Source organism: Rhinopithecus bieti, unplaced genomic scaffold (assembly GCF_001698545.2).
Source record: "Rhinopithecus bieti isolate Rb0 unplaced genomic scaffold, ASM169854v2 scaffold_6708, whole genome shotgun sequence".
Lineage (NCBI taxonomy): Eukaryota > Metazoa > Chordata > Mammalia > Primates > Cercopithecidae > Rhinopithecus > Rhinopithecus bieti.
The window spans coordinates 895,974-920,215 of record NW_016806329.1 but is presented as its reverse complement, the minus strand read 5'-3'; the positions used below and the strand labels follow the sequence as shown (position 1 = coordinate 920,215).

General features: G+C 34.3%; 1 protein-coding gene across 7 annotated transcripts in view; it reads left to right on the top strand.

Annotated features, from left to right (window-relative positions):
* Nucleotides 1-24,242, top strand: part of RAP1GDS1 (Rap1 GTPase-GDP dissociation stimulator 1) — a 176,997-nt gene that overhangs the window by 66,244 nt on the left and 86,511 nt on the right. For 6 of the 7 annotated variants that reach the window (XR_001886304.1, XM_017875492.1, XM_017875495.1 and 3 more), the window contains exons 3-4: nucleotides 3,298-3,420; nucleotides 10,890-11,015. Coding sequence is in view for 6 of the 7 variants with exons in the window: in XM_017875492.1 (XP_017730981.1) it covers nucleotides 3,298-3,420; nucleotides 10,890-11,015 (249 nt within the window). In the remaining variant the exon portion in view is untranslated. Of the gene's footprint in view, nucleotides 1-3,297; nucleotides 3,479-10,889; nucleotides 11,016-24,242 lie in introns of all 7 variants that reach the window. The other variant, XM_017875497.1, reaches the window with a different exon arrangement.

Sequence of the window (24,242 nt, the reverse complement as noted above, 5' to 3'; positions counted from 1 at the left end):
AAAAAAAAAAAAAAAAAAAAAAAAAAAAAAAAAAAAAAAAAAAGAAAATATGGTACATATACACCATGGAATACTACTACACAGTCATAAAAATGAATGAGATTATGTCCTTTGCAGCAACATGGATGGAGCTGTAGGTCATTATCCTAAGCAAACTAACGCAGGAACAAAAAACCAAAGACCACACATTCTCGTTTAAGTGGAAGCTGTCAGGCATGGTGGCTCACGCCTATAATCCTAGCACTTGGGGAACCACTTAAGGTAGATCACTTGAGGCTGGGAGTTCAAGACCAGCCTGGCCAACATAGCAAAACCCCATCTCTACTAAAAAATACAAAAATTAGCTGGGTGTTGGGGTGCACACCTGTAATCTCAGCTGCTTGGGAGGCTGAGGCATGAGAATCACTTGAACCCGAGAGGCAGAGGTTGCGGTGAGCTGAGATTACACCACTTCACTCCAGCCTAGTTGAAAGAGCAAGACTGTCTCATCAAAGAAAAGTATATATATACACACACACACATATATATCATATGTATCATATATGTGATATGTATCATATATGTATATCATTATATATGATATGTATCATGTATATTTATCATGATATATACGATATACATCATATACATGTATGTATATCATGATATATGTGATATATATCATATATGCAATATGTCGTATATCACATATGCAATGTGTGATGTGTCATATATCATATATATCACATATGCGGTATGTGTGATATATGTCATATATATCACATATGTGACATGTGTGATATGTCATACATCACATGCGATATGTGTGGTGTATGTCATATCACATGTCATATATGTCATGTGATCTATATCCGTATATATCACATGTGATATGTGTGATATATGTCATATATCATGTATGTGATATATATCACATGTGATATAAATGATATATATGATATATGTATGTGTGTATATATATGAAGTGGGAACTAAACGTTGAGGATATATGGACACAATGAAGGGAACAGCAGACACTGGGACCTACTTGAGGAGGGAGGGTGGAAGATGAGTATTGAAAAACTTCCTATCGGGTACTATGCTTATTACCTGAGTGACTAAATAATCTTTACACCAAACCCCCATGACACACAATTTACTCATGTAACAAGCCTACCCATGTACCCTAAACCTAAAATAAAAGCTTAAAAAATAAAAAAAAATACACTTTGTAATTAATTATTGGACAGTGGTGTTTTTGTGATAAAGTACAAATTTGTTCTTTACTTTTTTATGTCAAAGAAAAGTGGTAGTTCCCAGACATTTACATTCTAAACCTATATAGAAATCTGTATGCTAGCAGGTAAAATAATCCCTGTTAGATTTTCTAAATTGTAAATCAGATTTATGTGAAAAAACAGGTTACATTTTTCCCTTTTATTTCTTTGGTAATAGCAGTGAAAATACTATTTTCAAATTCTGGATTCCTGTTTAGTACAGCTATTCTCCCAGTTCCCTGGATTTCATCTGTGGAAAGTGTCATTGGAGTGCAAGAGTTAGCATTGTTTGTTTGGGTTTCCCCTTGCCCCTGACATTCTACTCTGATACTAAGCCACTCTTTTAGTTATAGTTAAATGAGACATGCATGGGTGATTTGCAGTTAACTGCTTGCCTCCACACATAACAAATGCCTCGGCTTCATATCTAATCATGATTCATGCCTTATGCCAGACATTTGCTGTCATCCCAGTACCAGCAGATGGTGGGACTAGACCCCTGGGGCAGTATGACCCAATGTTCTAAGGTTATATATCTTCTGGTAGCAATGGTCAGAACAGAAAAGATTGTAACATGGCAAATTAAGTTTAGCTCTTTATGGCTTTTTGCTTAAAAAAAAAAAAAGGTGTCACATTTTCAAGTGGTACCATAAAAACATATTTTTTAGTCCAATAAAATAAAAGCATAAACTGGAGTGTTATCATTCCTTAACTCCAAATCCTGGTAGTCAAGGGGTACATGGAACAATGGTTTTTCGCTTTCCTCAAACCCATGATTAGAAATACATTTTACATATAGTACGTATATACTTACAGGCACATATGCATATGCATATACATAGTTCATACCAAAATTTCAATAGTAGTGTTTGACCTTACCATGTGCAATTTTTTTTCTCTTTTTTGTTGTTGTAGATGTTGTTAATTCTTTCTCTCTTTTTAACCAGTTTCTAGTCTTCATTCCCCAAGTAGATTTTAGTGCTCACTAATGGATTGGGACCCACAGTTTGAAAAACTGTATTAAACAATCAGCACTTATTATAAAGAAATATGCTACTTACTTTTTTGTGGACTTTCTCAAATTATAAAAAATGATTTTCCTACTCTTTACTGATCACATCAGCTGCCATTTAGTTAACAAGAAATTTTTAGGGTTCTCTATTACTTTTATGTATATCCAAGGTTCTAAAGGACATAGAGGAGCTACATATAGAAACAAATTTCAATTGAATGTTTTAATGAGCCTTATAACCCTCTAGCTTTAAACACATGCCATTTCTCTTCATTGTTCACAAGTAATTTTATTTCTTTGAGCTTTTCTTTATTTTATCTTATATTTTAATAGGTCATTCTTTTAACATACATGAAGTAGCTTGTTTTAGGCCCGTTATTTGTATTTTAAAAAGAAGGAAAGGAAAGAAGTAGGGCCTTTTGAATTTCTGTATCACCAAATAGAATTTAGAATACTATAGGTTGTTGCAATGTACTGTTTCCCTTCTTCATTAATGATGATGTGAATGAGTTGTATGAAAAACATAGTAGTCATAGGGACCATGTAATCCCTTGACTATCACTTTTCATTCCATATAAAATGATAGGAGGTGAGTTTTTTGCCTATATAATTGCCATTTTTAAAAGTTGCTATGGCGTTGTAGAGAACCATAGAGTTTATAGAAAGTGATAGCTGTTAGAATTCAGAAGAGATACAGAAAAAAAGCATTTATATTCTGAATAGATAGGGTTAGAACTAACATTGAGAGGAAGTTTGGTACGCAAATGATATATTCAGAAAGAACTTCTTTATAGTCTGACTGTAAATAAACAAAATATATTATCAGGTGTTTTGTGCAGATTAAAACTCAAGATAAAAGCAGCTTGTGGAGCAGAAGGTAATTTTATATAAACACATATATTTGAATCTGTACTGAAACTAATTTATATTATGGGTGGGAAAAATTCTTGAATAATTTATTGTAGATAACGGTTGTCAGTCTTACCATTAAAGATTTTCATTGAAGCTCTTTGTGTATATCTCTTTTAGATACAGAAACAAGTGAAAAAATCCAGGCAAGTGGAATACTTCAGCTGTTTGCAAGTCTGTTGACTCCACAGTCTTCCTGCAAAGCCAAAGTAGCTAACATCATAGCAGAAGTAGCCAAAAATGGTGAGGTTTACCTCAAGAACTTTTCTGCTGGGAACATCTTCAGTTTTACATCTTACTTGTCAGTATGCTTTATTAATTTATGTTTTAATTTTGTAGATTAGATGTTTTTTATTTCATTTATCTTTTGTTTGACTCTTCATGTAATTGTTTTAAATGGCTATAGTTACAGTCATTCATACATGTCTCATTTGATAACCCATTCCTTCTCAGTAGAATTATGGGAAAGCTCTGCTGCCGTCAGCTATACCTGTGTTACTTATTACTTTTGGTATAAGAGTCTTGAACTTGCCACTGAGTCATTCATCTTTATTGGCATAAGAGATAATATATTTTTAAATATTTATGTTTGTTTGTGTTATACCCACATAAACTCACTGTTCTTTTTAGTTTTGCCTATTGTTCCGACACTGGCACTTCAACAGTATAGTTGGAATATATGTTCTATTTTCTACACTCACCTTTGTGGAAAACATATATTTCTTAAGTTTCCATGTAAGAATACTTTGGAAAAACAATAATGACAACAAAGTTTAGATTATAGAATACTTAATCCATCCCATTGTGTACTATTTATGCACTGAGAGATTCTTTGGGTGAATTATAGCATAAATATTTGCAAGTGGTTTTAGTTCAGTCAGTTCAAGAAAAACACTGAATTCCTAAAACAATTTTTAAGCATAAGAGAAGGCCATACTATATATAATACCTTTAGTGTGCCTCAATTTGTCAGTTTTACATTATTTTTTAGCCTTTTATTGTAATACGATTCATATATTATTTTTTAAAGGGAAGGAATTTTAAAATTCTGGCTTCATCATGGCAGGTGACTTTGTAAAGTACCAGTCAGTATATGTTGGTTTGCGCTGGTTAAACAATGTATTTTTAGGTGTGTTGCCAAAAAGAAAATTGTGTGAAACTGTCATTTGTGTAGAGGTTCTGAAAATGCATTTCAAGTTAGATTCCGTATTGGTATATCATTTTTTGGTGGTTGTTAGAAAATTGGCCATTTATCACTCTTATATGTCACATCTAAGAAGCAGATCTAGTTTGAAAATGAATTCTTTCCAGACGTTGCTTGTTAACCTGGACCAACCCTTATCTGAATTTTCTTACGTACAAGCGTCTTGGTTTTAAGAACAAGTCTTTTATTTTAACTTTGTTAGAGTCACAGTATGCAGTTCCAGAAATCAAGGTAGAGACTCCACAATTTTATCTTAAAATCCTTTTCTTTAGCATTCTTGTAGTGTAAAATCAGAAATTTTGGATAACAGATTTTTGTGAAATGGATTGCCATTCCTCTATTGTCTTTCTTAATAAAATTCCTCATAATGCTCTGTCACAATTTCATGACAACTCTGCTTTGAAGAGTTTCTTGTAGTAATACTCTAGTAGATGACAGCTATGTTCTAAAGACATAATAGAATTTTTAATGTTTATGCTTTTAATCAGAGGCTAATAAAGGGCATATCACTAACCTCCACTGGTTAAAATAAATAGGATACATTGGTATGTTTATTACTCCATGACCACAGCCAATTACTTTTTTAAGTGATTGGCTGAGAAAGTGGACCAGAATCTTGTTGAGTGGTTTTTTTTTTTGTTGTCTGTTTGTTTGTTTTTGAGACAGGGTCTTACTGTGTCACCCAGGCTGAAGTGTAGTGGCAGAATCACGGTTCACTGCAGACTTGACCTCCCAGGGTCAAGCAATCCTCCCACCTCAGCCTCCTGAGTAGCTGGACCATAGGCATGTGCCACCATGCCTGGCTAATTTTTAAATTATTATTATTTTTTGTAAAGACAGGGTCTCCCTATGTTGCCCAGGCTTGTCTTGAACTCCTAGATTCAGGGATCCTCCCACCTTGGCCTCACAAAGTGCTGGGATTACAGGCGTAAGCCACTGAGTCTGGCCATTGAGTGTTCTTTTCAAAATAAATACATAACTTCAGAAGTGCAACCTGGCACAACATTGTATACTGATTGGGCATGTATTTCTTGGTAGAAATTGACGATGAAAAAGATTGTATGAACCAGAGAATATGACGTTGGAAGTTAATTTGTTCATCTTTACTCTGCTGTGCACAGAGGAGAAATATTAGCATATACTTCTTCAATTCACATAAACCCCAAATAGGTTTTGTACATAGAAAAGAATCTTTAAAATTAACACACCTTTATGCTGACATTCAGAATTTAGAGGATTTATAAGAAGTTCCATGGGCGAGTTTAATGTGGGAGGGTAGCTTTGACCATAAATTATAGTAAAAGATTTTTTAGACCTTTTAAATGTATTATTCCTTTATATAATAGACTTAAGACTGATAGGAGGCAAAGGACAAATAAGCAAGATATGACATATCTGTGAATATTTCAGAATTGGACTCTCAAAAGTAATAATAATAGTAATACTTCCTAATGCTAGCTATGATTTTGTGCTCACATAATTTAAGTGTTGTCTACATTATTTCAATCCCTTATGAGATAGGGTTATTTTATACACATGAGAAAACATAGAGGCTAAATATCTTGACTGTCGTCACACTTAAGTGATAATAGTTGGATTTTATTCACTAGTTTGTTTCTCTCCTTTCATTTCTTTTCAGTAAATGAGATTTTATGATGGCAGTGGAATGTGTAGAGGTGGTCTGAGTACAGGGGTAGCAGCATGTAACATGAAAGACTGGGCTGGTGACTGATGTGAAAATGTGTAAAAACCAGCAAAAGTTGAACTGCTGTTTGTTCTTCTATAGCAGTTCCCTGCCTTTGACCTGTAGTAGCAACAGACTCATCCGGGGACTTGTTAGATACAAATTCTTGGATCCATTCACCCAGACTTACTGAATCAGGGACTCAGGAGTGGGCCCAACCATCTGTTTTAACAAGTCCTCTAGGTGATACTGATGAGTATAAAGTTTGAGAACCAAGTTTCAGTCTAAAGCAGTACAGAATCAGGAGTTTTGATTAACATTACGCTTTTTTGTTCTTCTGTGTACTTAATCATATTGCAAAGTGTTTATCAAAACTTCCACCTGCGTGCTCTTAACAACAGAGTGAAAGTTTACACCCAAGAGGGGGGAAGAGCACTAACCAGAAATACAGAAGTCTCCTGTTCTATTTTATTGATTTTAATTTTGCCCTCTGTTCCATAACAGGTACATGTACGTGTTTCTTTTAGTATGAAATGCATGTGTGCCCTAGAGAAATCATTGAATAAAGTTGAGACTCCAGAAGAATGCACTATGTTGTCAAGTAGTTGAAAGTATACCTTCAGACCTCAGTGTTGGAAGCTTAACCTCCGTCATTTTGTAAGAATTATTATCAGTACTTTTTTTTTCTTTTTCTTTTTCTTTTTTTTTTGAGACGGAGTCTCACTCTGTTGCCCAGGCTGGAGTGCAATGGCGCGATCTCAGCTCACTGCAAGCTCTACCTTCTGGGTTCAAGCGATTCTCCTGCCTCAGTCCCCCGAGGAGGTGGAATTACAGGCGACCGCCACCATGCCCGGCTAATTTTTTGTATCTTTAGTAGAGATGGGGTTTCACCATGTTGACCAGGCTGGTCTTGAACTCCTGACCTCGTGATCTGCCCCCCCCTCAGCCTCCCAAAGTGCTGGGATTACAGGCATGAGCCACCGTACCCAGCCAGTACTTCTTTAAAAACAAGGGCAATACAAAGTGTGAATGAAAAATATAAATGTCAGTTTGACAACCCACATATAAAAGTCACTCATTCTTTTAATATTCATGCCTCATGGTTTTCCTTGTTTTCAAAATAAAATATAAAACCTAAGCATTAACACAAGGAGATTATTAGAGAAAATTCAAACGTGAATATAATGGTTTAGTCTAATAGACACTGAGGTGGACTCTACTTTGGCTTGAAAATTTTGGTTTAAAAGAGTTTTAATAAAATACTTAGTTTCTTCAGGTAGCTGAAAGTGGAGAAAGTGGACATTAGGTTTTTTAATATTTGAGGAGATGTGAGGGGGATATAAATCTCAGTGTATATAAAAGAAGATAATTTTATTTTTTGGTTTTCATCACAGCCTGTACTTTATGATGCTGCTGAATAAATGTGTAATTCAAGTAGGTTTGAGAAAGTAAAAGCAAGAAAGTAAAGCGTTAACACTCTAGATTTAGAAAAGAATAGAAATAATCAACAATTATTTAATGAATATATTACTACAGTCAAAGGGAACAACATTGGTCTTAGGTGGAAATCAACTTTTCATTTTTATTGATATTGAAATAAAGCAGTACCTATTTCCTTAAAACCTCTGTATTGAATTTCTACATTAACCTACACATGTTTTGCAAAGAAAAAAAATGAATTATGTGTCGTGTAGGCAAATACAAATATGCAGAAATACTTAATGGCTCCTGCTTTCTGCAGCATAATGGCATCCACTAACTTTGATTTCTATTCGCTGTCATTCTGCATGTATCTTGGTTTCAACCTCTTTCCCTTGCAGTACTGCCCCACTCCCCGAACCAAAATTTTCAGTTCTCTGAGTTCAGATTACCTAGAGAGAATCTGATTTTTTGCCTGTTTCTTTTTAAGTTCATTGCCGTTGTTCTTTTAGGAAATCTTTCAAAGTAGACCGTCTTTTAGGCTATTGAGTCAGAATCCAGCCAGCTGTGAAAGATAGCTGACGTGAAACGTAGAGGCATAGGTAGGAACCCCTTTGAAGAAGGATGACTGTCAGCCATTCTGAAGCTTCTCCAATGTAGTATGTATAACATTTTAAACATTCTTACACATCCCTGGTATTTTTTTTAATATATCTGCCTGAAGCATGATAACTTTATGTCTTTCAAATTAGATAGCGAGGGCTACCACTCTTTGGTTAAAAAAGTAAATTAGCTGAAAAGCAAAAGATTTTTAGAAGAAATTCTTTTTTACTTTATCCAGAGACTGACAGTGACTGAAAGCTGAGGAATATATTAGCTTTGTTTTATCTTTATATGTTTTTGAGTAAAAAATGGTTCCAAAGAGTTTGATTCCATAATTTTTCTGTAATTATTTACCCTCTACTATTCCAAGAATACTTGAAGCTATTGATTGTAGTCAAAATTTTGAAAGATTGGTATCATATAGGCAAAACATAAAAGAAACACAGCAATTCATCAATGTTGCCATTGCCTGAAGAATAGCAATAACAAAACAAGTAAAATAATAAGATAAACAAGTTTTATTTATGAATGAGTGCAAATCAGACCATTCCTAAATTTCTTGTTTTAGTAGTCAATGAAATCACCTTACTGTTGGGAACTAGGCATAGTTCAGTGAAAAGGATAATGAACATCTGTCTTTAATATGAGTTAGTAGCATATTAATTTAAGATTTGAAATCTAGACCAGGCCTGGTGGTTCTCACCTATAATCCTAGCACTTTGGGAGGCCACAATGGAAGGATCACTTGAGACTAGAAGTTCGACACCAGCCAGGGCAGCATAGTGAAACTCTGTCTATAAAAAAATTAAAAATTGGCTGGACGTGGTGGCTCATGCCTGTAATCCCAACACTTTGGGAGACTGAGACGGGCGGATCACGAGGTCAAGAGTTCAAGACCAGCCTGGCCAACATGGTGAAACTCCATCTCTACTAAAAATACAAAAATTAGCTGGGTGTAGTGACACTCGCCTGTAGTCCCAACTACTCGGGAGGCTGAGGCAGGAGAATCGTTTGAACCGGGAGACAGAGGTTGCAGTGAGCCAAGACTGCGCCATTGTACTCCAGCCTGGATGACAGAGCAAAGCTCCGTGCTCCGTCTCAAAAATAAATAAATAAGTAAAATTATCTAGGCCTGGTGGTACACGCCTGTAATTCCAGCTACTCAGGAGGCTGAGGTCAGGGAGGATCCCTTAAGCTCAGGAGTTCAAAGCTATAGTGAGCCATTATCATGCCATTGCATTCCAGCCTGAGTGATAGGGTAAGACCTTGTCTCAAGGAAAAAAAGATTTAAAATCTATGAAGGATCTCAAGTAACAATTAACTGAGAGGTCAATAAGAAGATTGGTGTGTCCTCTCCTATAGATGGTCATTGAATTCATGAACATGTATAGGATAATTCATTTTCTTAGCATGAGTAGTAGGATACTTAATACTACTGAGTTTGATAACATCAGTGATAAACTCAAAGCTTAGTTGTTGAGATAGGAGATAATCTCAATCAGAAGTTTACATTACAGGGGATTTTTCAGTGATAGAGTAATAAGTAAGAAAGAGATGATAGGAATTAAATCCTTTATTTAGGGAGAGAGGAATACCTCTGTGATTTACAGATATCTTAGGCGGAAAAGAAGTTGTCTCAGAGGTGACAGCTGACAGAATAACCTATATGGTATGCACTAAGAATTTGAAAATGAAGGGAAAGAGAAGGAGGATTGCTTATGAGGGTACCTGTGGAACAAAGTAAGGGGTAGACCACCTTGTAGAGTGAAAAGATAGTGGTTTTTTTAGTAGGACAAGTTATAGATGGATAAATTAGTTCTTTGTTAACTAACTTTATTAACCAGAACATCCTTATGGTGAGTTGTGATGTCCAAAAAGATAAGTCAGTTATTGGTTATTGGAGAAATTTCACCAGTTACATATTTCCTTATGTTTTGTAGTGGTCCATCATGAGACACTGTAAAAAAAAAAAAAAAGTTTTCTAATCATGACTGTGGTGGTATCATGGGGAGTTAATACATAAGAGAATGGCATGCCATAAAGATAAGGAAAACATGAATTTGAAATTTAAGAAATCTTAACATTTGATTCTTTAGACCTGTAAATGTGTGGGTATAGCAGCAGATATGAATGAGCCATAAAATGGATTTTAATAAAGGATGGGAGTGAAGATAAGAAGAGGATGATTCCACCACATCTTACCAATCAAAAAGGACATATTATTTTTTAACGGTTCACTGAAACCTTTATATATATAGGCTATATATAAATATATGTTTATATGTATTTAATAACATTATATATATAAAAACAAACATACTTATATATATTTATATGTATATAGCCTATATATATATATATACACACTTTTTTAGAAAACAGTGAAAAATTAGACATTATGATGGCTTATAACTCTAGTACTTTAATTATCAGGCTCGTAGAAATACATTGCCATTGTTTCCATCATCACACATAATGCTTCCAAAGCACATCCAGTTATTACGAGAAGATAATGATAAATTAGTTGTGACATAAGTTAATTAAAAATCCCTTTGGTTTATGGCAGAGACTGTCAGCAAACAAAAATATGACCCCAGTCAGTTTTGTGTATTTTATGAAGCATTTAGTAGGGCTGTAACAGGGTACTTTTGAACAGGAATGTACTCCTCAAATATTCAGCCACCTTTTCAAGGTGACTTTTAAATACCACATATTAAAAGTAGGTATTTATTATATTAGGGGAGGTGATTTATGTAAATTGTGAATTGTTAGATTTTTAATTAATATGTGTCTTATTTTCAGAGTTTATGCGAATTCCATGTGTGGATGCTGGATTGATTTCACCACTGGTGCAGCTGCTAAATAGCAAAGACCAGGAAGTGCTGCTTCAAACGGGCAGGGCTCTAGGAAACATATGTTACGATAGCCGTAAGTGTTGATATCTCAATAATACACATACATTTTTAAGAATTATTATATTCAGACTAATCTGCTTTGGTGTTAGCAGTGACTTTTCTAGGCTAAAACACTAACATGGGCCAGCGTGATTTAGCACTGCTTATTTAGCAGAATTTATGGAGATTCGGGTCATTGTATTCTTATCTAAGAAATCACAGGAAATAAAATGTTTTCCTCTATTATCACAAATGATATTTTCAGAGGAAATTAAGTCAGTTTCTAAGAAATTGGGGCTTTAAGTTTAGAAAAAATACATATGTGCATCTTCTCAATTAGGTTTCATTGAAGTATTATCTCTGAATGGGAATGCTTGTGGACACAATTTTTTAAAGTTTCTACGTCTGTCCAAATACATTTTTAATTACTTGCAATTCAGTAAAACCAATCATAAAAACCATTCTCTTCTCAAAAGCTAGATTGGCCCATTGCATTCACATTGACTCCATTCCTATTTGTCATTATATCATTGTCATCCTCACCACCTTCTATAATACACTGTTCTACTAGGCAAAAAGAAAGCAAGAACTGGGGTATGGGTATATTGTAACAGCGTTACAATTTCTACTTCCCCTTTCTACATATAAACAAAATACAGAAAAGAAATTTAAGTATATTTAGCTTAACTAGGCTTATTCTGATTTTCCTTAGAGTTCTATTTGCTGAGCCAAAACACATATTTTATCATTCACCTGTAAAGCCTCCTAGGAATTTAGTTTTATTTCTATAACTAGGATAACTTTTAATGCTTATTTTTCCCATTGAGTGTTTAACTCAAATGAGTTTTGTTATAAACACACAAGATATGGCCCTTTTATAATAGGCAGTCCTTCAAAAAGTGATTTATGCGTATGAGCCAGAAAGAAAGGACATAAATATATTCATTTATGATATAAGAAAGAAGTAGGAAAAAAGATTGAAACTACAGTTATAACTTATATATAGCAGTAGTGGTAAAGCTAGCCTCATTTATTCTCCTTTTCTTACTTTTTCTGAAATAGGAGTTACAATAGCCATAAGTATTGAAATATCAGTAATTAATCTGAGGACATAGATGTCTTAATATGAATTTTAACTTCAGTTTTCAGTCCCCAATATAGCCTGCAAATCTACCTATCTGCTCCTTCATTCCAGTTCTTTTTATCGTAGGGTATTAGCTTTATTTACAAAATTCTATTGCTTTATGTTTATAATTTTGTGTTTTCTTATTTAGGATTTTTATTAAGCACCATAGTTTATAATTATCAACTTTCAAGATTGAATCATTTATTATATATTTATATGATTAATGTTAGCAATATATATTAGACCTCAGCTGACTAGTAGTCAAAGATTAGTTACATGTACTTGGAAAGTATTGATTATTACTGTTTTTATTGTTACTTTTCCGTGTTTGTTACTAGAATTTAAGGGTACCAAAAGTATTCTTTAAACTTTGTTCATTTTAGTTATTCTTGAATTATACATTGTTTGAACATAGAGAATATTACCTGTTTTGAGAACTTTTGTCCTGGTGTTTTTCCTATTAATAAAATAGGAGAAATACACACAGTGATATTTTGTTTCATATTGCTTTGGTTTTTAATGGGCATAGAGTAATTTTATTTCCTGTGTATTCTAAAGAACCTTGAAGTTAGGGTAATAAATGTCTAGTTAAGATTATTCTTTTGATGAAACTGAAGTCCATTATTATAGTATTTATTATATCTATTTACTATCTTACAGGATATACAATATAAAGTTCTATGGATATCCTTTAAGTTATGAAGTTAATTTTTTTCTTATTATAAATATTTATGACCAACTTATCCTCATTTAGTTCAATGGAAGTCATAGCTAAATGATTAATTAAGCATAGTAAATAAGGCCATATTTTTATACTTTTAAACTTCAGGAAATGAAGTTTGAAGTCTTAAAAGTGAATGAATGTAAGAAGTGATTCATTACTTACTATAAGTCAGGTGATGAAAATGTATTGTGCCATGCTTTCATATGCATATAATTTCCATAGACTGCATGCTTTCTTACCCTTTTATTCAAAATTAAATCCTGTGAACTTCTTAGTGATTTCTCTAGAATGATTGCAGGACAATTACATTGTTTATACTTGAATTACAAGAATAATATAAAACCCTGTAAACGTGATGGTATGTGGTTGATTTGGGAAAATACTTGAAATGCATTTCCCAATTTATTTTGTGACAACCGGATATTTTCCTTTTAAACAAGTTTTAGTGGCTTTTATTTTAATTCATCAACCTTCTTCACTCTCGGGAATGTAATGCTTCGTTTTTAAAAGGAGTATAGAAAACTACATGATAGCCTTGTGATCAATACAAATAATCTTTTTCTTTCAAATAAAGTATGTTTTAAAGAGTTCATATATTTGTGTTTTATCAGACTTACCTGTGGGGCTAATCAGTTGATTTCCATTTTATTAATGTACTCCAGATGAATAACTTTTTTAACGTAGGTTTATTCAGTATGATCATAGGCTTACAGTAGATAGTAAAGTTGATGTAAATAGAAAGTGGTATAAAGAATTCACTGTTGGATCACTTGGCCTTTTGGCTAAGATCAAGCGTAGAATTCACTATTGGAGATAAAATTTGAGAAATTCATACATGTTCTATAGATTTTTACTTTGACACATGAAAAGTAAAGCATTTGCTAGCATATTTCAGTTAGCATAGTGTATTTGAAAGGAAGTGAGCTCCAACTGTAGAAAGAATTACCATAAAATCCGTGGAAATCTTTGGAGAAAAACTAGGTCAGATTTCAGTTTTACCAGCCTTGACAGTGCCCATTTTAGAAACTTTTCCTAATGAAAGAAAACAGCCTTATGTAATCCTAACATCAGGTAACAAACTGGCATACTGCTAAATGGGACGGAGTAAAGTTTTGTTGCTGATGAACTTTTTGAATCCCAGTCTCCCTCTTGCATATAGAGATGAAAGAATCACTGGCTGGGAACATTTTTCATTTAAAATACTTGATCTTTTTTCTTCCAGAGAGCTGCAAGGCACTTCATTTATGGATTTCTCTTTCGAAGTATCCAAGCAGACTTCTGATATAAGCAATACTTTAAAATTCTTCTGCCCTTTAACTTTGCCAAAATAACTCTTTTTATGAGAATTTTGACATCTTTCAGATCAGACAAGAAAGGAAAGTTGTATTTCAATTTGGAAAGAAATAATCAAAATTGTGCGTTTGATGGAATATACCAGGGAATGTGGTTTTAAAGCGCAGTAGTATCATATTTCAGAAATGCATGCCTTTGGCCTGTTTACACTTCCATTTCAAAGGTGTTGTAAAAAAGAGGATTATGTTCTTATATAGCTGTCTTTGTGGCATTCCTCATTTCATTGATTTGTTTATGTAACTGTGCACATTTTAAATTGCTGATATACTTAAATGGCCTTATAGTTTTAAAAAGCTTTATGTTAAATTCCCATCCTGTATTTATAATTCCTGGGGATAAATTGGTGATTTGAGACTAGTGTTCTGTTTGTGGATATTACTGCTTGAGGTAAGGAAATAATTGTTACTTGATCTACTAGTTAAAAGATATTAGTAGAGGCTAGAAGAAAATGATTACATGAAGTTAAGTATTTATGCCTTTTTATACATGTAGGAAGAATAATGTACAAATCAAATAAAGATGTTTTAAAATTAAACAAATATACCTCTGCATAGAAATAAAGTGAATGCTTACTGTGTAACTGGTACTATTATTGGAAAGATATGCACACTTAAGCTTGTATGATATACTTTCATACATGAGATAAAAAGTTGTATTCTTCCTCACTGATGAGTAAATAAATATTAAAATGAGGTGGTAATCAGGCTTGCCAGAGCCAGTGTTTATGATGTGAAATATTGTTTATTCATTGACATCAAGTATATATGGGAAGGATGCTGAAACATATGCATGTATCCATTTGTATATTGGTGATTCTTGTGCAACACTATTTTAATATAAAGGCTTTATATATAAAATTCTTTATATAAAATAGTGTAGAAGGAATCGTAGTTCTTACTGCAAATGCTGAAAATAGTTACCAATAATTCTACAATATTTTATCATGTAAGTTGGTCAGAAAAGTATATATTAATATAATACAGACATACTTTGAAATCGCCAAAGTAATCAAAGTATATTTGCAACAGTTATATTCAAAAGGGAACTATTTATATCCATCATTTAAAATAAATGCTTATTTCAGTGATAGCAATTAGGTTATTTGATGAGTTATATTAGTTACGTTATTAAAGTCTCATGTCTTTGTATTTACTCTATTTTCTGTGTTACTCAGTTTTAGAATAAAATAGAATTATCAGTCAATAAGTAGCATAAAAATAAGATTCTTCAGTTTTCATCAATCTGTTGTATTTTATGAGTTTTATTATTTAAGTACATCATGTATATAAGAATAAACAACAATATGTTACTGCTACTTTTAAAGATAGTAGTTATGACTGTTATCACATGAAAGCATTCCACTATAAAGACATTCTAAATATAGATTGAAGTAGATGTTGTTTTGTAACACTGTCGTAAGCTCTAAAAACAATCATGCCATTAAAGAGCTTTTTAAATGGTAGAGAAAATAAAATGAACAAAGGAACACAACTTGAGGACAATTACAGAGCACACATTATATATATTTTTTATCAGAATGAAAATAAATAAGAATATTAACTGTAGCTGTTTTTTAAAGAAATTAACCAAATAGTGCATTGCTTAGAAAAGAATTCGTTTACAAATTAATATAATTATAAATGTATAAAATTTTAATATAACCCCTAGAAAGTGGATATTGCAAATGAATGTGATTTGCAGCTCTACCATTCACTAAGTTGTCATTTAATTTTTCTGATTTTAGTTTCCTTATTAGTAAAGTAAGTTTGTTTGGATTAAGTATGTTTATATAAAAAGTGTGTGACTCAATGTAATACATACAGCAACATAGAAAAGATATTTACATAAAGATATTAAAGCCAGAAGCCATATAAAGAGAGGCAAAGATAAATCTGGTGGAAAGCAAGGATATTATGCTTAACTGTGTATAAGCACTGATTTCACTTGAGCTTCTTGGCAGCCTATGTGAAAAAAAAAACTTGATATACCTTGTAATTTTTATTTTATTATAGAAAGGAATATTTTAGTTCTTTAATCAAAAAACTTTTGAGACAACATAGTAGGAGGGTGTCATTAATACCCCAGATGATTCTGTGCACATACCTAGTTACAATATGTAAGGATATTTACTGGCATTACAGTGTCCCTAGTGACTGTTCTACAAAAGTTGCCCAGATGTTTTCCATGTGATTGTTTCTTATACGAATCTTCAACAGAATCCGGGAAATAATACTGAGAACTTTACAGAAGGTTGTTATATTTGGTTAGTATATTCCAAGTGTGTTGTTTTTTGGTGGCTAAACTTGCTTAAAGGATTCGGTTTAAAAATTTGAAAAAGTTTTGACTTGAAATATTTCCTAGTTCATTTTAAAACCAGAATACAATTCTGGTTTCCATTCATTGTACTTTGTCCTTTTCTCTATGTTGTGTGATGTATCAAGTTGTATTTCTTGAGACGAAAAACCATGTTTATCTTTGATTTTTGAGCCCAGTATCAGTTTGATGGAAACCTGACTAGCATGAAAGTGAGTATTTTAAAATACCACTTTAGTTGTGGTACACAAATCTGTACATATGTTAGAATTGCTTAGAACCATGCATGGCTATACACGTATACTAATGCATGTAAAAACTGATGAAATATGAATAAGGTCCAACATTGTACCAATGTCAGTGTCCTGGTTGTGCTATTGCTTAGTAGAATTATGCAGTGTTACCATTGGAAGAAGCTGGATAAAAGATACATGAAACCTTTTGTGCTTTTTTTTTTAATAACTTCTTGTGAGCCTCTAATTACTTATAAATAAAAAGTTTTAAAACCTCACCTATCCAGAAAGCATATATATTCTCTTCTCTATGGGAAATGACCGTGTTGTTTCAGCAGTACCTGAGGTAAGAGGTGAGGGCAGCAGGTATATATACACATACACACAAAAATTTAAAGCGTAGCTCACAGCAATAATTTTAATGAGTTTGTGCAATTAATGTGAAAGACAAAATTGCCTGTAATTTTTTCTCCCTCCAAATTGGACTTTTATGGAAAAAAAAAATCAACAAAAACCTAACAGCCCTAAAATAAGATTTAGGGAGTGAGAATTCATATTTTTTGGGTTAGGACCCAGGGACAAAAGCAGAGTAAATTTCTTAGAAGGGGAATAACTGATAGGGAAATAATATAGACCAAAAAAGTGAAATTATGAACTCAAGTAAACAAGTTGGTGTTAAAATGAGAAAGGACATTTCTGCCATAGAGAAAAAAGAAGATAAATGAAAGTATAAAAAAAAACCTTAATTAGTAAAGAGGATACTCAAAGGTGTTTCTGGGTATAGTTCTGTCTTCCCAGTAAGGTAGACGTCAAGGTCATCTGTTAATAAAAGTCAACACCAAAATGATGGTAGGAAGTGTGTGGTTTTGGGGGAAAGTTCAGAATTGGGGCTGTGGAACATGTAAATCATGAAGATACGATTTTTTCAAATAGCCAAATAGTAATACAGGTGTGCTATGGTAGAGATCTTGATTGTGCATCCATTAATGTATAGTGTGCACTTAAAATGTCTGTAGGCTAAGGAATTATTTTGACTTTGATTTGTGGACAGGAAGGAGCCTCTGAAAGTAACTTGAAGAAATTGATATTTTCAGTTTTGTAGCATCATATAGTCTAGTTGGAATGGACAGAGATGTGAGGCAGAGATTTCAGGAAGCCGTTATAGGAGGCCACGTGTGGTGTGGTAAATAGTGACTGCGGCAGAGAGAACGGAATTATAATGTGAAGTGAGAGACAGGACTCAGATAGTTTATTATCAGTTTGGCTGATTCTTGCATAGCACCGTACCAGGTTTAAGCAATGTTAAGTACTCCATCTCTTCAGATAGTTTGCACTTTGAGAAACTATGATCTTTCCATTTTTGTACTTGGTATTAAATTTAAATTCCTCTTTTATTAAATGGTATTCAGAAATGCAAGATTCTATAAAGTTTACCTTAAAAATTGTAGGACAAAGAACAGATATTACTGCTTTTTTTCCCATGCTTGATTACTTTCCAACTACTATTTTATAAAAAGCTAATGTCTTAGGGAAGACATGAAATAGTAATTTCTGAGTGATTGTTCTTAATTTTATAGATACGAAAGTAGAAGCAACCTGTGAGAGAGTATTGCATATAGCAAAAATATTAGATGATTTTTCTTGGGTTCAGTAAGAAGTCATATATGATTGCCTTCCCCTGCCCCACCTCACCCCCATTCTCTGAGTCAGAAGGCTGAATGGCTTCAGAATTTTCCTTTCCTCATTAACAGGACTTAGGTAGGGTGGGAAAAGTCTAATTATAGAGGCCTATTTGGGGTTTAAAACATTTTGGTCTAGATCTGTTTTTTCTCCTTACCTTTACCACTCTCATGTCACCTGTTAAAGTCAAAGTTTAGATATGTGAAACGTTTAAGATTTCCAGTTTGCTTGTTGAAACCCTATCGGTGCCGGGCGCGGTGGCTCACGCCTGTAATCTCAGCACTTTGGGAGGCCGAGGCGGGCGGATCACGAGGTCAGGAGATCGAGACCATCCTGGCAAACACGGTGAAACCCGTCTCTATTAAAATACAAAAAAAAAAAAAAAAAAAAAAAACCCTATCAACACATGTTATCCACTGCTCTTTTTAATGGGGTTTTGTTTAAATTATTTTAATTTTCTTATTTGTAACCAAGTTGAAGTACTGAGAACTTTCTCAACTTTTGATCAGTGTTTTCCTTGCTACAAGTAGGGTTCATTTTACTTGGTGGTAAGGAAATATGAAAAATAAATGCTAGTAAAAGTGAATAATACAGGGCCAGGCATAGTGGCTCGCACTTGTAATCCCATCTTGGGAGGCCAAGGCAGGTGGATCACTTGAGGTCAGGAGTTCAAGACCAGTCTGGTCAACATGGTGAAACCCCATCTCTATTTAAAAAGAAAAAACTTGGCCGGGCGCGTTGGCTCAAGCCTGTAATCCCAGCACTTTGGGAGGCCGAGACAGGCAGATCACGAGGTCAGGAGATCGAGACCATCCTGGCTAACACTGTGAAACCCCTTCTCTACTAAAAAATACAAAAAACTAGCCGGGCGAGGTGGCGGGTGCCTGTAGTCCCAGCTACTCGGGAGGCTGAGGCAGGAGAATGGCGTGAACCCGGGAGGCGGAGCTTGCAGTGAGCTGAGATCCGGCCACTGTACTCCAGTCCCGGCGACAGAGTGAGACTCCGTCTCAGAAAAAAAAAAAAAGAAAAAAAAAGAAAAAACTAGCCAGCCATGATGGCATATGCCTATAATTCCAGCTTTGGGAGGCTGGGGCATGAGAATTGCTTGAACCCAGGAGGCAGTGATTTGAGATCACAGCATTGTACTCCAGCCTAGATGACGGAGTAAGACTGTCTCAAAAAAACAAAAAGTGAATAATTTACATTTTTCCTGCTGAGTAAAATGTTTTTACCCTTTGAGGAACTATGCTGTCGTCAGTTCAGATTAAATTCTAAATCATAACTATATATACATTTTACATTTGCTCACACCCACATATATGTAGTCTAGCATAATTTAAGTATGAAGTAGTTTGGTACAAAAACAGCTTTTATATTTACAATATTTATAAAAGCTTTTGATCTTGAACAATTGGAGTAATAAATTGGAACAATAAATTACATACATTGTTATCTAAATGCTATGTAAAATTCACTTTCAGTAATTTTATAGAAATAATTGAGTTAAATGACTTTATGATTTGTTTATAAACTAAGGATATTCAGTCTTTTGCTAATAAAATGATACAGAAATATAAAAATATAGGAAGTAAAGAAAGCTTTAGTCATTTCTTTAGGAAATGTATTGCCATTTATGAATCCTTTATTAGATAAAGGGTTTTTGAAAAAGTAGAATTATTGAACAATTTAAACTGATGTGAGAAATCTGTTGGACTACAGAAATTAATACTAATATCAACAGGCGCACCAAAAACTGTGTCCATTAAATGCTGGGCCATAACCTCATTTTATGCTGTATCCTTGGTACTAGTGCTTTGGGAAATGAAAGATTTAATTCATTTTCTTTTCCTGATCTGGCATTACAAGTGTAAATGTATATACACCTTGAAATTTTCCCACCTAAATGCAGGTTTTTAAACCTGAATATAATATCAGAAAATTGCAAGTTGCATGCTTCTCTTTTGATACGTGTGCGCTTAGCAGTCATGGTGGCTTTTTCTTCATGACTCACTTTTGTAATTTTACTTATGTAATGTGTTATAGCTTTTGCTTTTATATCTAGTCTTTCAGGGATTTTGCCTGAATCTGGAAGGTGAATAAATTGTGTTTTGAGTTTTAGAAATGATATTGATGAGCTTTTTTATTTGAATGCTGAAAACATTCTATTATGTCTAAGGTACATAATGGAAATTCACTGTTGACAGAATTATAGGGGGAAATACAAGCATTAGAATTTAATTTTCTTTCCTAGTAGACTTCATAAATACATTTTAACTTTGTCTTGAAAAACATTGTAGGGTCTGGATGTGGTGGCTCACAGCTGTGATCCTGACATTTTGGGAGGCTGAGATGAGAGGATCACTTGAGCCCAGGAGTGCAAGATTAGCCTGGGCAACATAGCAAGATCCCATCTCTACAAAAAATAAATTTAGCTGTGCACAGTGGAGCACTTCTGTAGTCCTGCTACTCAGGAGGCTGAGGTAGGATGACATGAGCCTGGGAGTTCAAGGCCGCAGGGAGACATGATTGTGCTACCACACTCCATCCTGGGTGACAGAGCAAGACCTTGTCTGAAAACAACAACAAACACAATGTAGATATGTCTATTACTGTTTCCCTGCTCCAGGAACTTGGCAAAATTAAAAGCAGTATATTTAATAGGAATGGAAAAAAAGTCTTCATAATCATGCAGATCAGAATGGCCACTATTTCAGACTTAGAAAAATACGTTGCTACTCATGATTTACATCACTGGCTTCTAATCTCTTTGTGAAAACTTCCTTTTTAACACCACAAATTATTGTTCTCCTCCTTTGAGGATGTAGGTCACGTATTTTATAGTAATGACTACTTACAAATGTATGTACTGAGAAGATATGAAATAATGAGTAAATGCCAGGAAATTCTCTGTGTCTTTGTATTCTTTGGTGTATGCGTACAACGATTTAATCCACAAATATTGATTGAACCAACTCTGTTTAGGGGACACTGCCTGTGATGGGGATTATGGGGGGAAATATGAGCAAGAAGTCTCTATCCTTGTGAGGCTTTCACAGGAGGAGGTAGATAATAAATACTACAGAAAAGATATTTATAGATTGTGATGATTGATATCAAGGGAATACAGAAGTTGATGTATAATGAGTGTATTTGAGTGTGAAGAAAGTTCTCTCTGTGGATGTTATTTAAGCTGAGGTCTGGAAAATGAGAATGAGCTAGCTAAGAGAAGAGGAAGAATATTCCTTATAGAAGTATATTAATTGAGCTAAGTGTGGTGGCTCACATCTGTAATCCCAGAACTTTGGGACGCCAAGGCTCAAGGGTTGCATGAGGCCAGGAGTTTGAGACCAGCCTGGCCAACACAGCGAGACTCTGTCTCTACAAAATAAAAAATGAGCCATTATGGTGGCACGTGTCTGTAATCCCAGCTACTCTGGAGGCTGAGGTGGGAGGATCACTTGAGCCCAGGAGTTCTAGGCTGCAGTGAGCCATCACACCACTGCACTCCAGCCTAGATAACAGTGAGACCCTCTCTCAAAAAACAAAAGTGTAGTAATTGTAAAGCCCTGAGAGGGGAAGGGATTTGTTAGAAATTCAGAAAGGAAACCAGGGTATGTGAGATACTGTGAACAGGGAGTTTTTTGTGATAAAGTTCAAGAAACAAAAGTGTAGATGATAGAAAACCTTGTGAGTCATCTTAGAAGTAGTGAGAAGTTGTTGAAGGCAAAAAGTGACATGACCTGATTCGGATTTTAAAAAATCACTGTTGGAGCTGCATGGAAAAGGAGTTGAGAAGGATAGAAATTAAGAGTTAAGAAGGGAAGCATTGAGACTAATTGAAAGACTTTTGTAATTGTCCAGGCACAACATAATGGTAACTTGGATTAAGTTATGGTAGTGTGGAAAGAGGAGGAACTTGGAAAGTGTTTAGAGTGATGGATTGGATTGGGAATATGAGAAAGGGAGAAATCAAGAGTGATTTCTAGGACTTGAGTACCTGGACAGAAGATGGGGCAATTTGCCAATGTAGGAAAGAACAGAGGTTGTTTTTTGTTTCTGGGTTTTTCAGTTATTGCTGCTTTTTATTTTGTTTTGCTGCAGGCATTATTAAGTCTGAGATTCTTCATAGAGGCACAAGAAGAAATGGCACATAGGCAATTTCAATATCTTTATATTCTTTTACATTTGGGGAATAAACATTCAAAAAGTTAAAGTAATCTCCTGCATTTAGCAAAATGTTAACTGTTTCTTAGATAGAATATGTAGATTCAAGGGAACCAAGAGAAATTAGAAAGCTTAAGTGAATAAAGCTACCTTGAAGTCATGGTTTTTTACGTAGGAGGGAATTTAAAAGTCATCTTAGCCACCCCTGCCAAATTTTATAGATAAGAAACTGAGACCTGAAAATTCAAGTGACTTTTCAGAATCCACAGTTAAATTGGTGATAGTGTTGATCTAAAAACCAGGTCTCAGGTTCATTGTTTCTGTAAATACATCTGAGGAAGTTATCACTGTCGAATACATAAATGCACTGTCATTAAATACATTTATGCTTCAATGTGAATAATTCTGAGCATGCAAGTTTTGGAATATGTTTTAAGGATTTTACTAAAAGCTGTTCTTAAGCCAACATTTTGTTTAATTTGTTTAAAGATCACAAAAATAAAATTAACCTAATTGAAAGAACATAGAGTAGAACCAAGTGATGGAGGAAAACTTTTACATTTTCCAAGTATAAAAGCTTTATTAAAAAAAAAAATTATGATGTGAGGGCTGGGTGTAGTGGCTCACGCTTGTGATCCCAGCATTTTAGGGAGGCAAAGGCTGGAGGATCACTTGAGGACAGGAGTTCGACACCCACCAGAGCAACATAAGGAGATCCCATCTCTACAAAAAAGTAAAAGAATTAGCCTGGCGTGGTGGCACACACCTGTAGTCCCAGCTACTCCAGAGGCTGAGACTTGAGCCCAGAACGTCAAGGCTGCAGTGAACTCTGATCAGGCCACTGCATTCCAGCCTGGGTGACAGAGCAAGACTCTGTCTCAAAAAATAAAATAATACTGTCCTAATTGTTCTGAATAAATTTGCTCTTTCCTCTGATGGTGATATAAGGAATTTATACACATCTAACATTTTTTAAAACGTTATTTTATCACTTTTGTTCGATTTTTCTGATTGTTAGTGTGCCCTTTTAAATATCTCTAATTTATTGGCACAGCAAAGTAAGCTTTTCAATTTAGTAGCTCTCTAACAAAATATTTTCTCATTCTGTGCTTTAAGTGAAATAGAACGGGGATGAAAGTGGCAAAACCATATTAACATGTCCGTGAGCAGCAAAAAAGTCTTTAGTGACCTGAGAAACCTTAACATAAACAGTAAGAAGCAAATAATAGGACAGAAATGAACAGATTCTTTACTCAGAATGTTTGTCATTTGAAGTGAATACTAAGTGGTTGTTCTTGTTATGCCCAGACCGTTTATTCCCCAACGAAGACCACCAGAGTCCAGAGTCAAAGCCAAGCGGCAAGGATCTTTACTGCAAGTTTGAACTTGGTCCCTCCGTTCCACAGCATACAAGAGGGCCCCGAACAATGCGTGCGCTCGCTTTTTATAGCCCGATGTAAATAGGACTTGTAAGGTTACAGAGGAACAAGGGAATTCTTTAGGTTACAGCATTACAATTGGTTAACATATTAAGTTATACATTTAGCGGTGATCTATTGGTTCCCGTGCTTTCAGTGAAACTACAAACAGCTGTGTCGTTATCAGGGATTTTTCCAGGTGGTGTTTTTCTAAAGTTGAGATATATGGTGGGACGTGTTTGTACTGGGC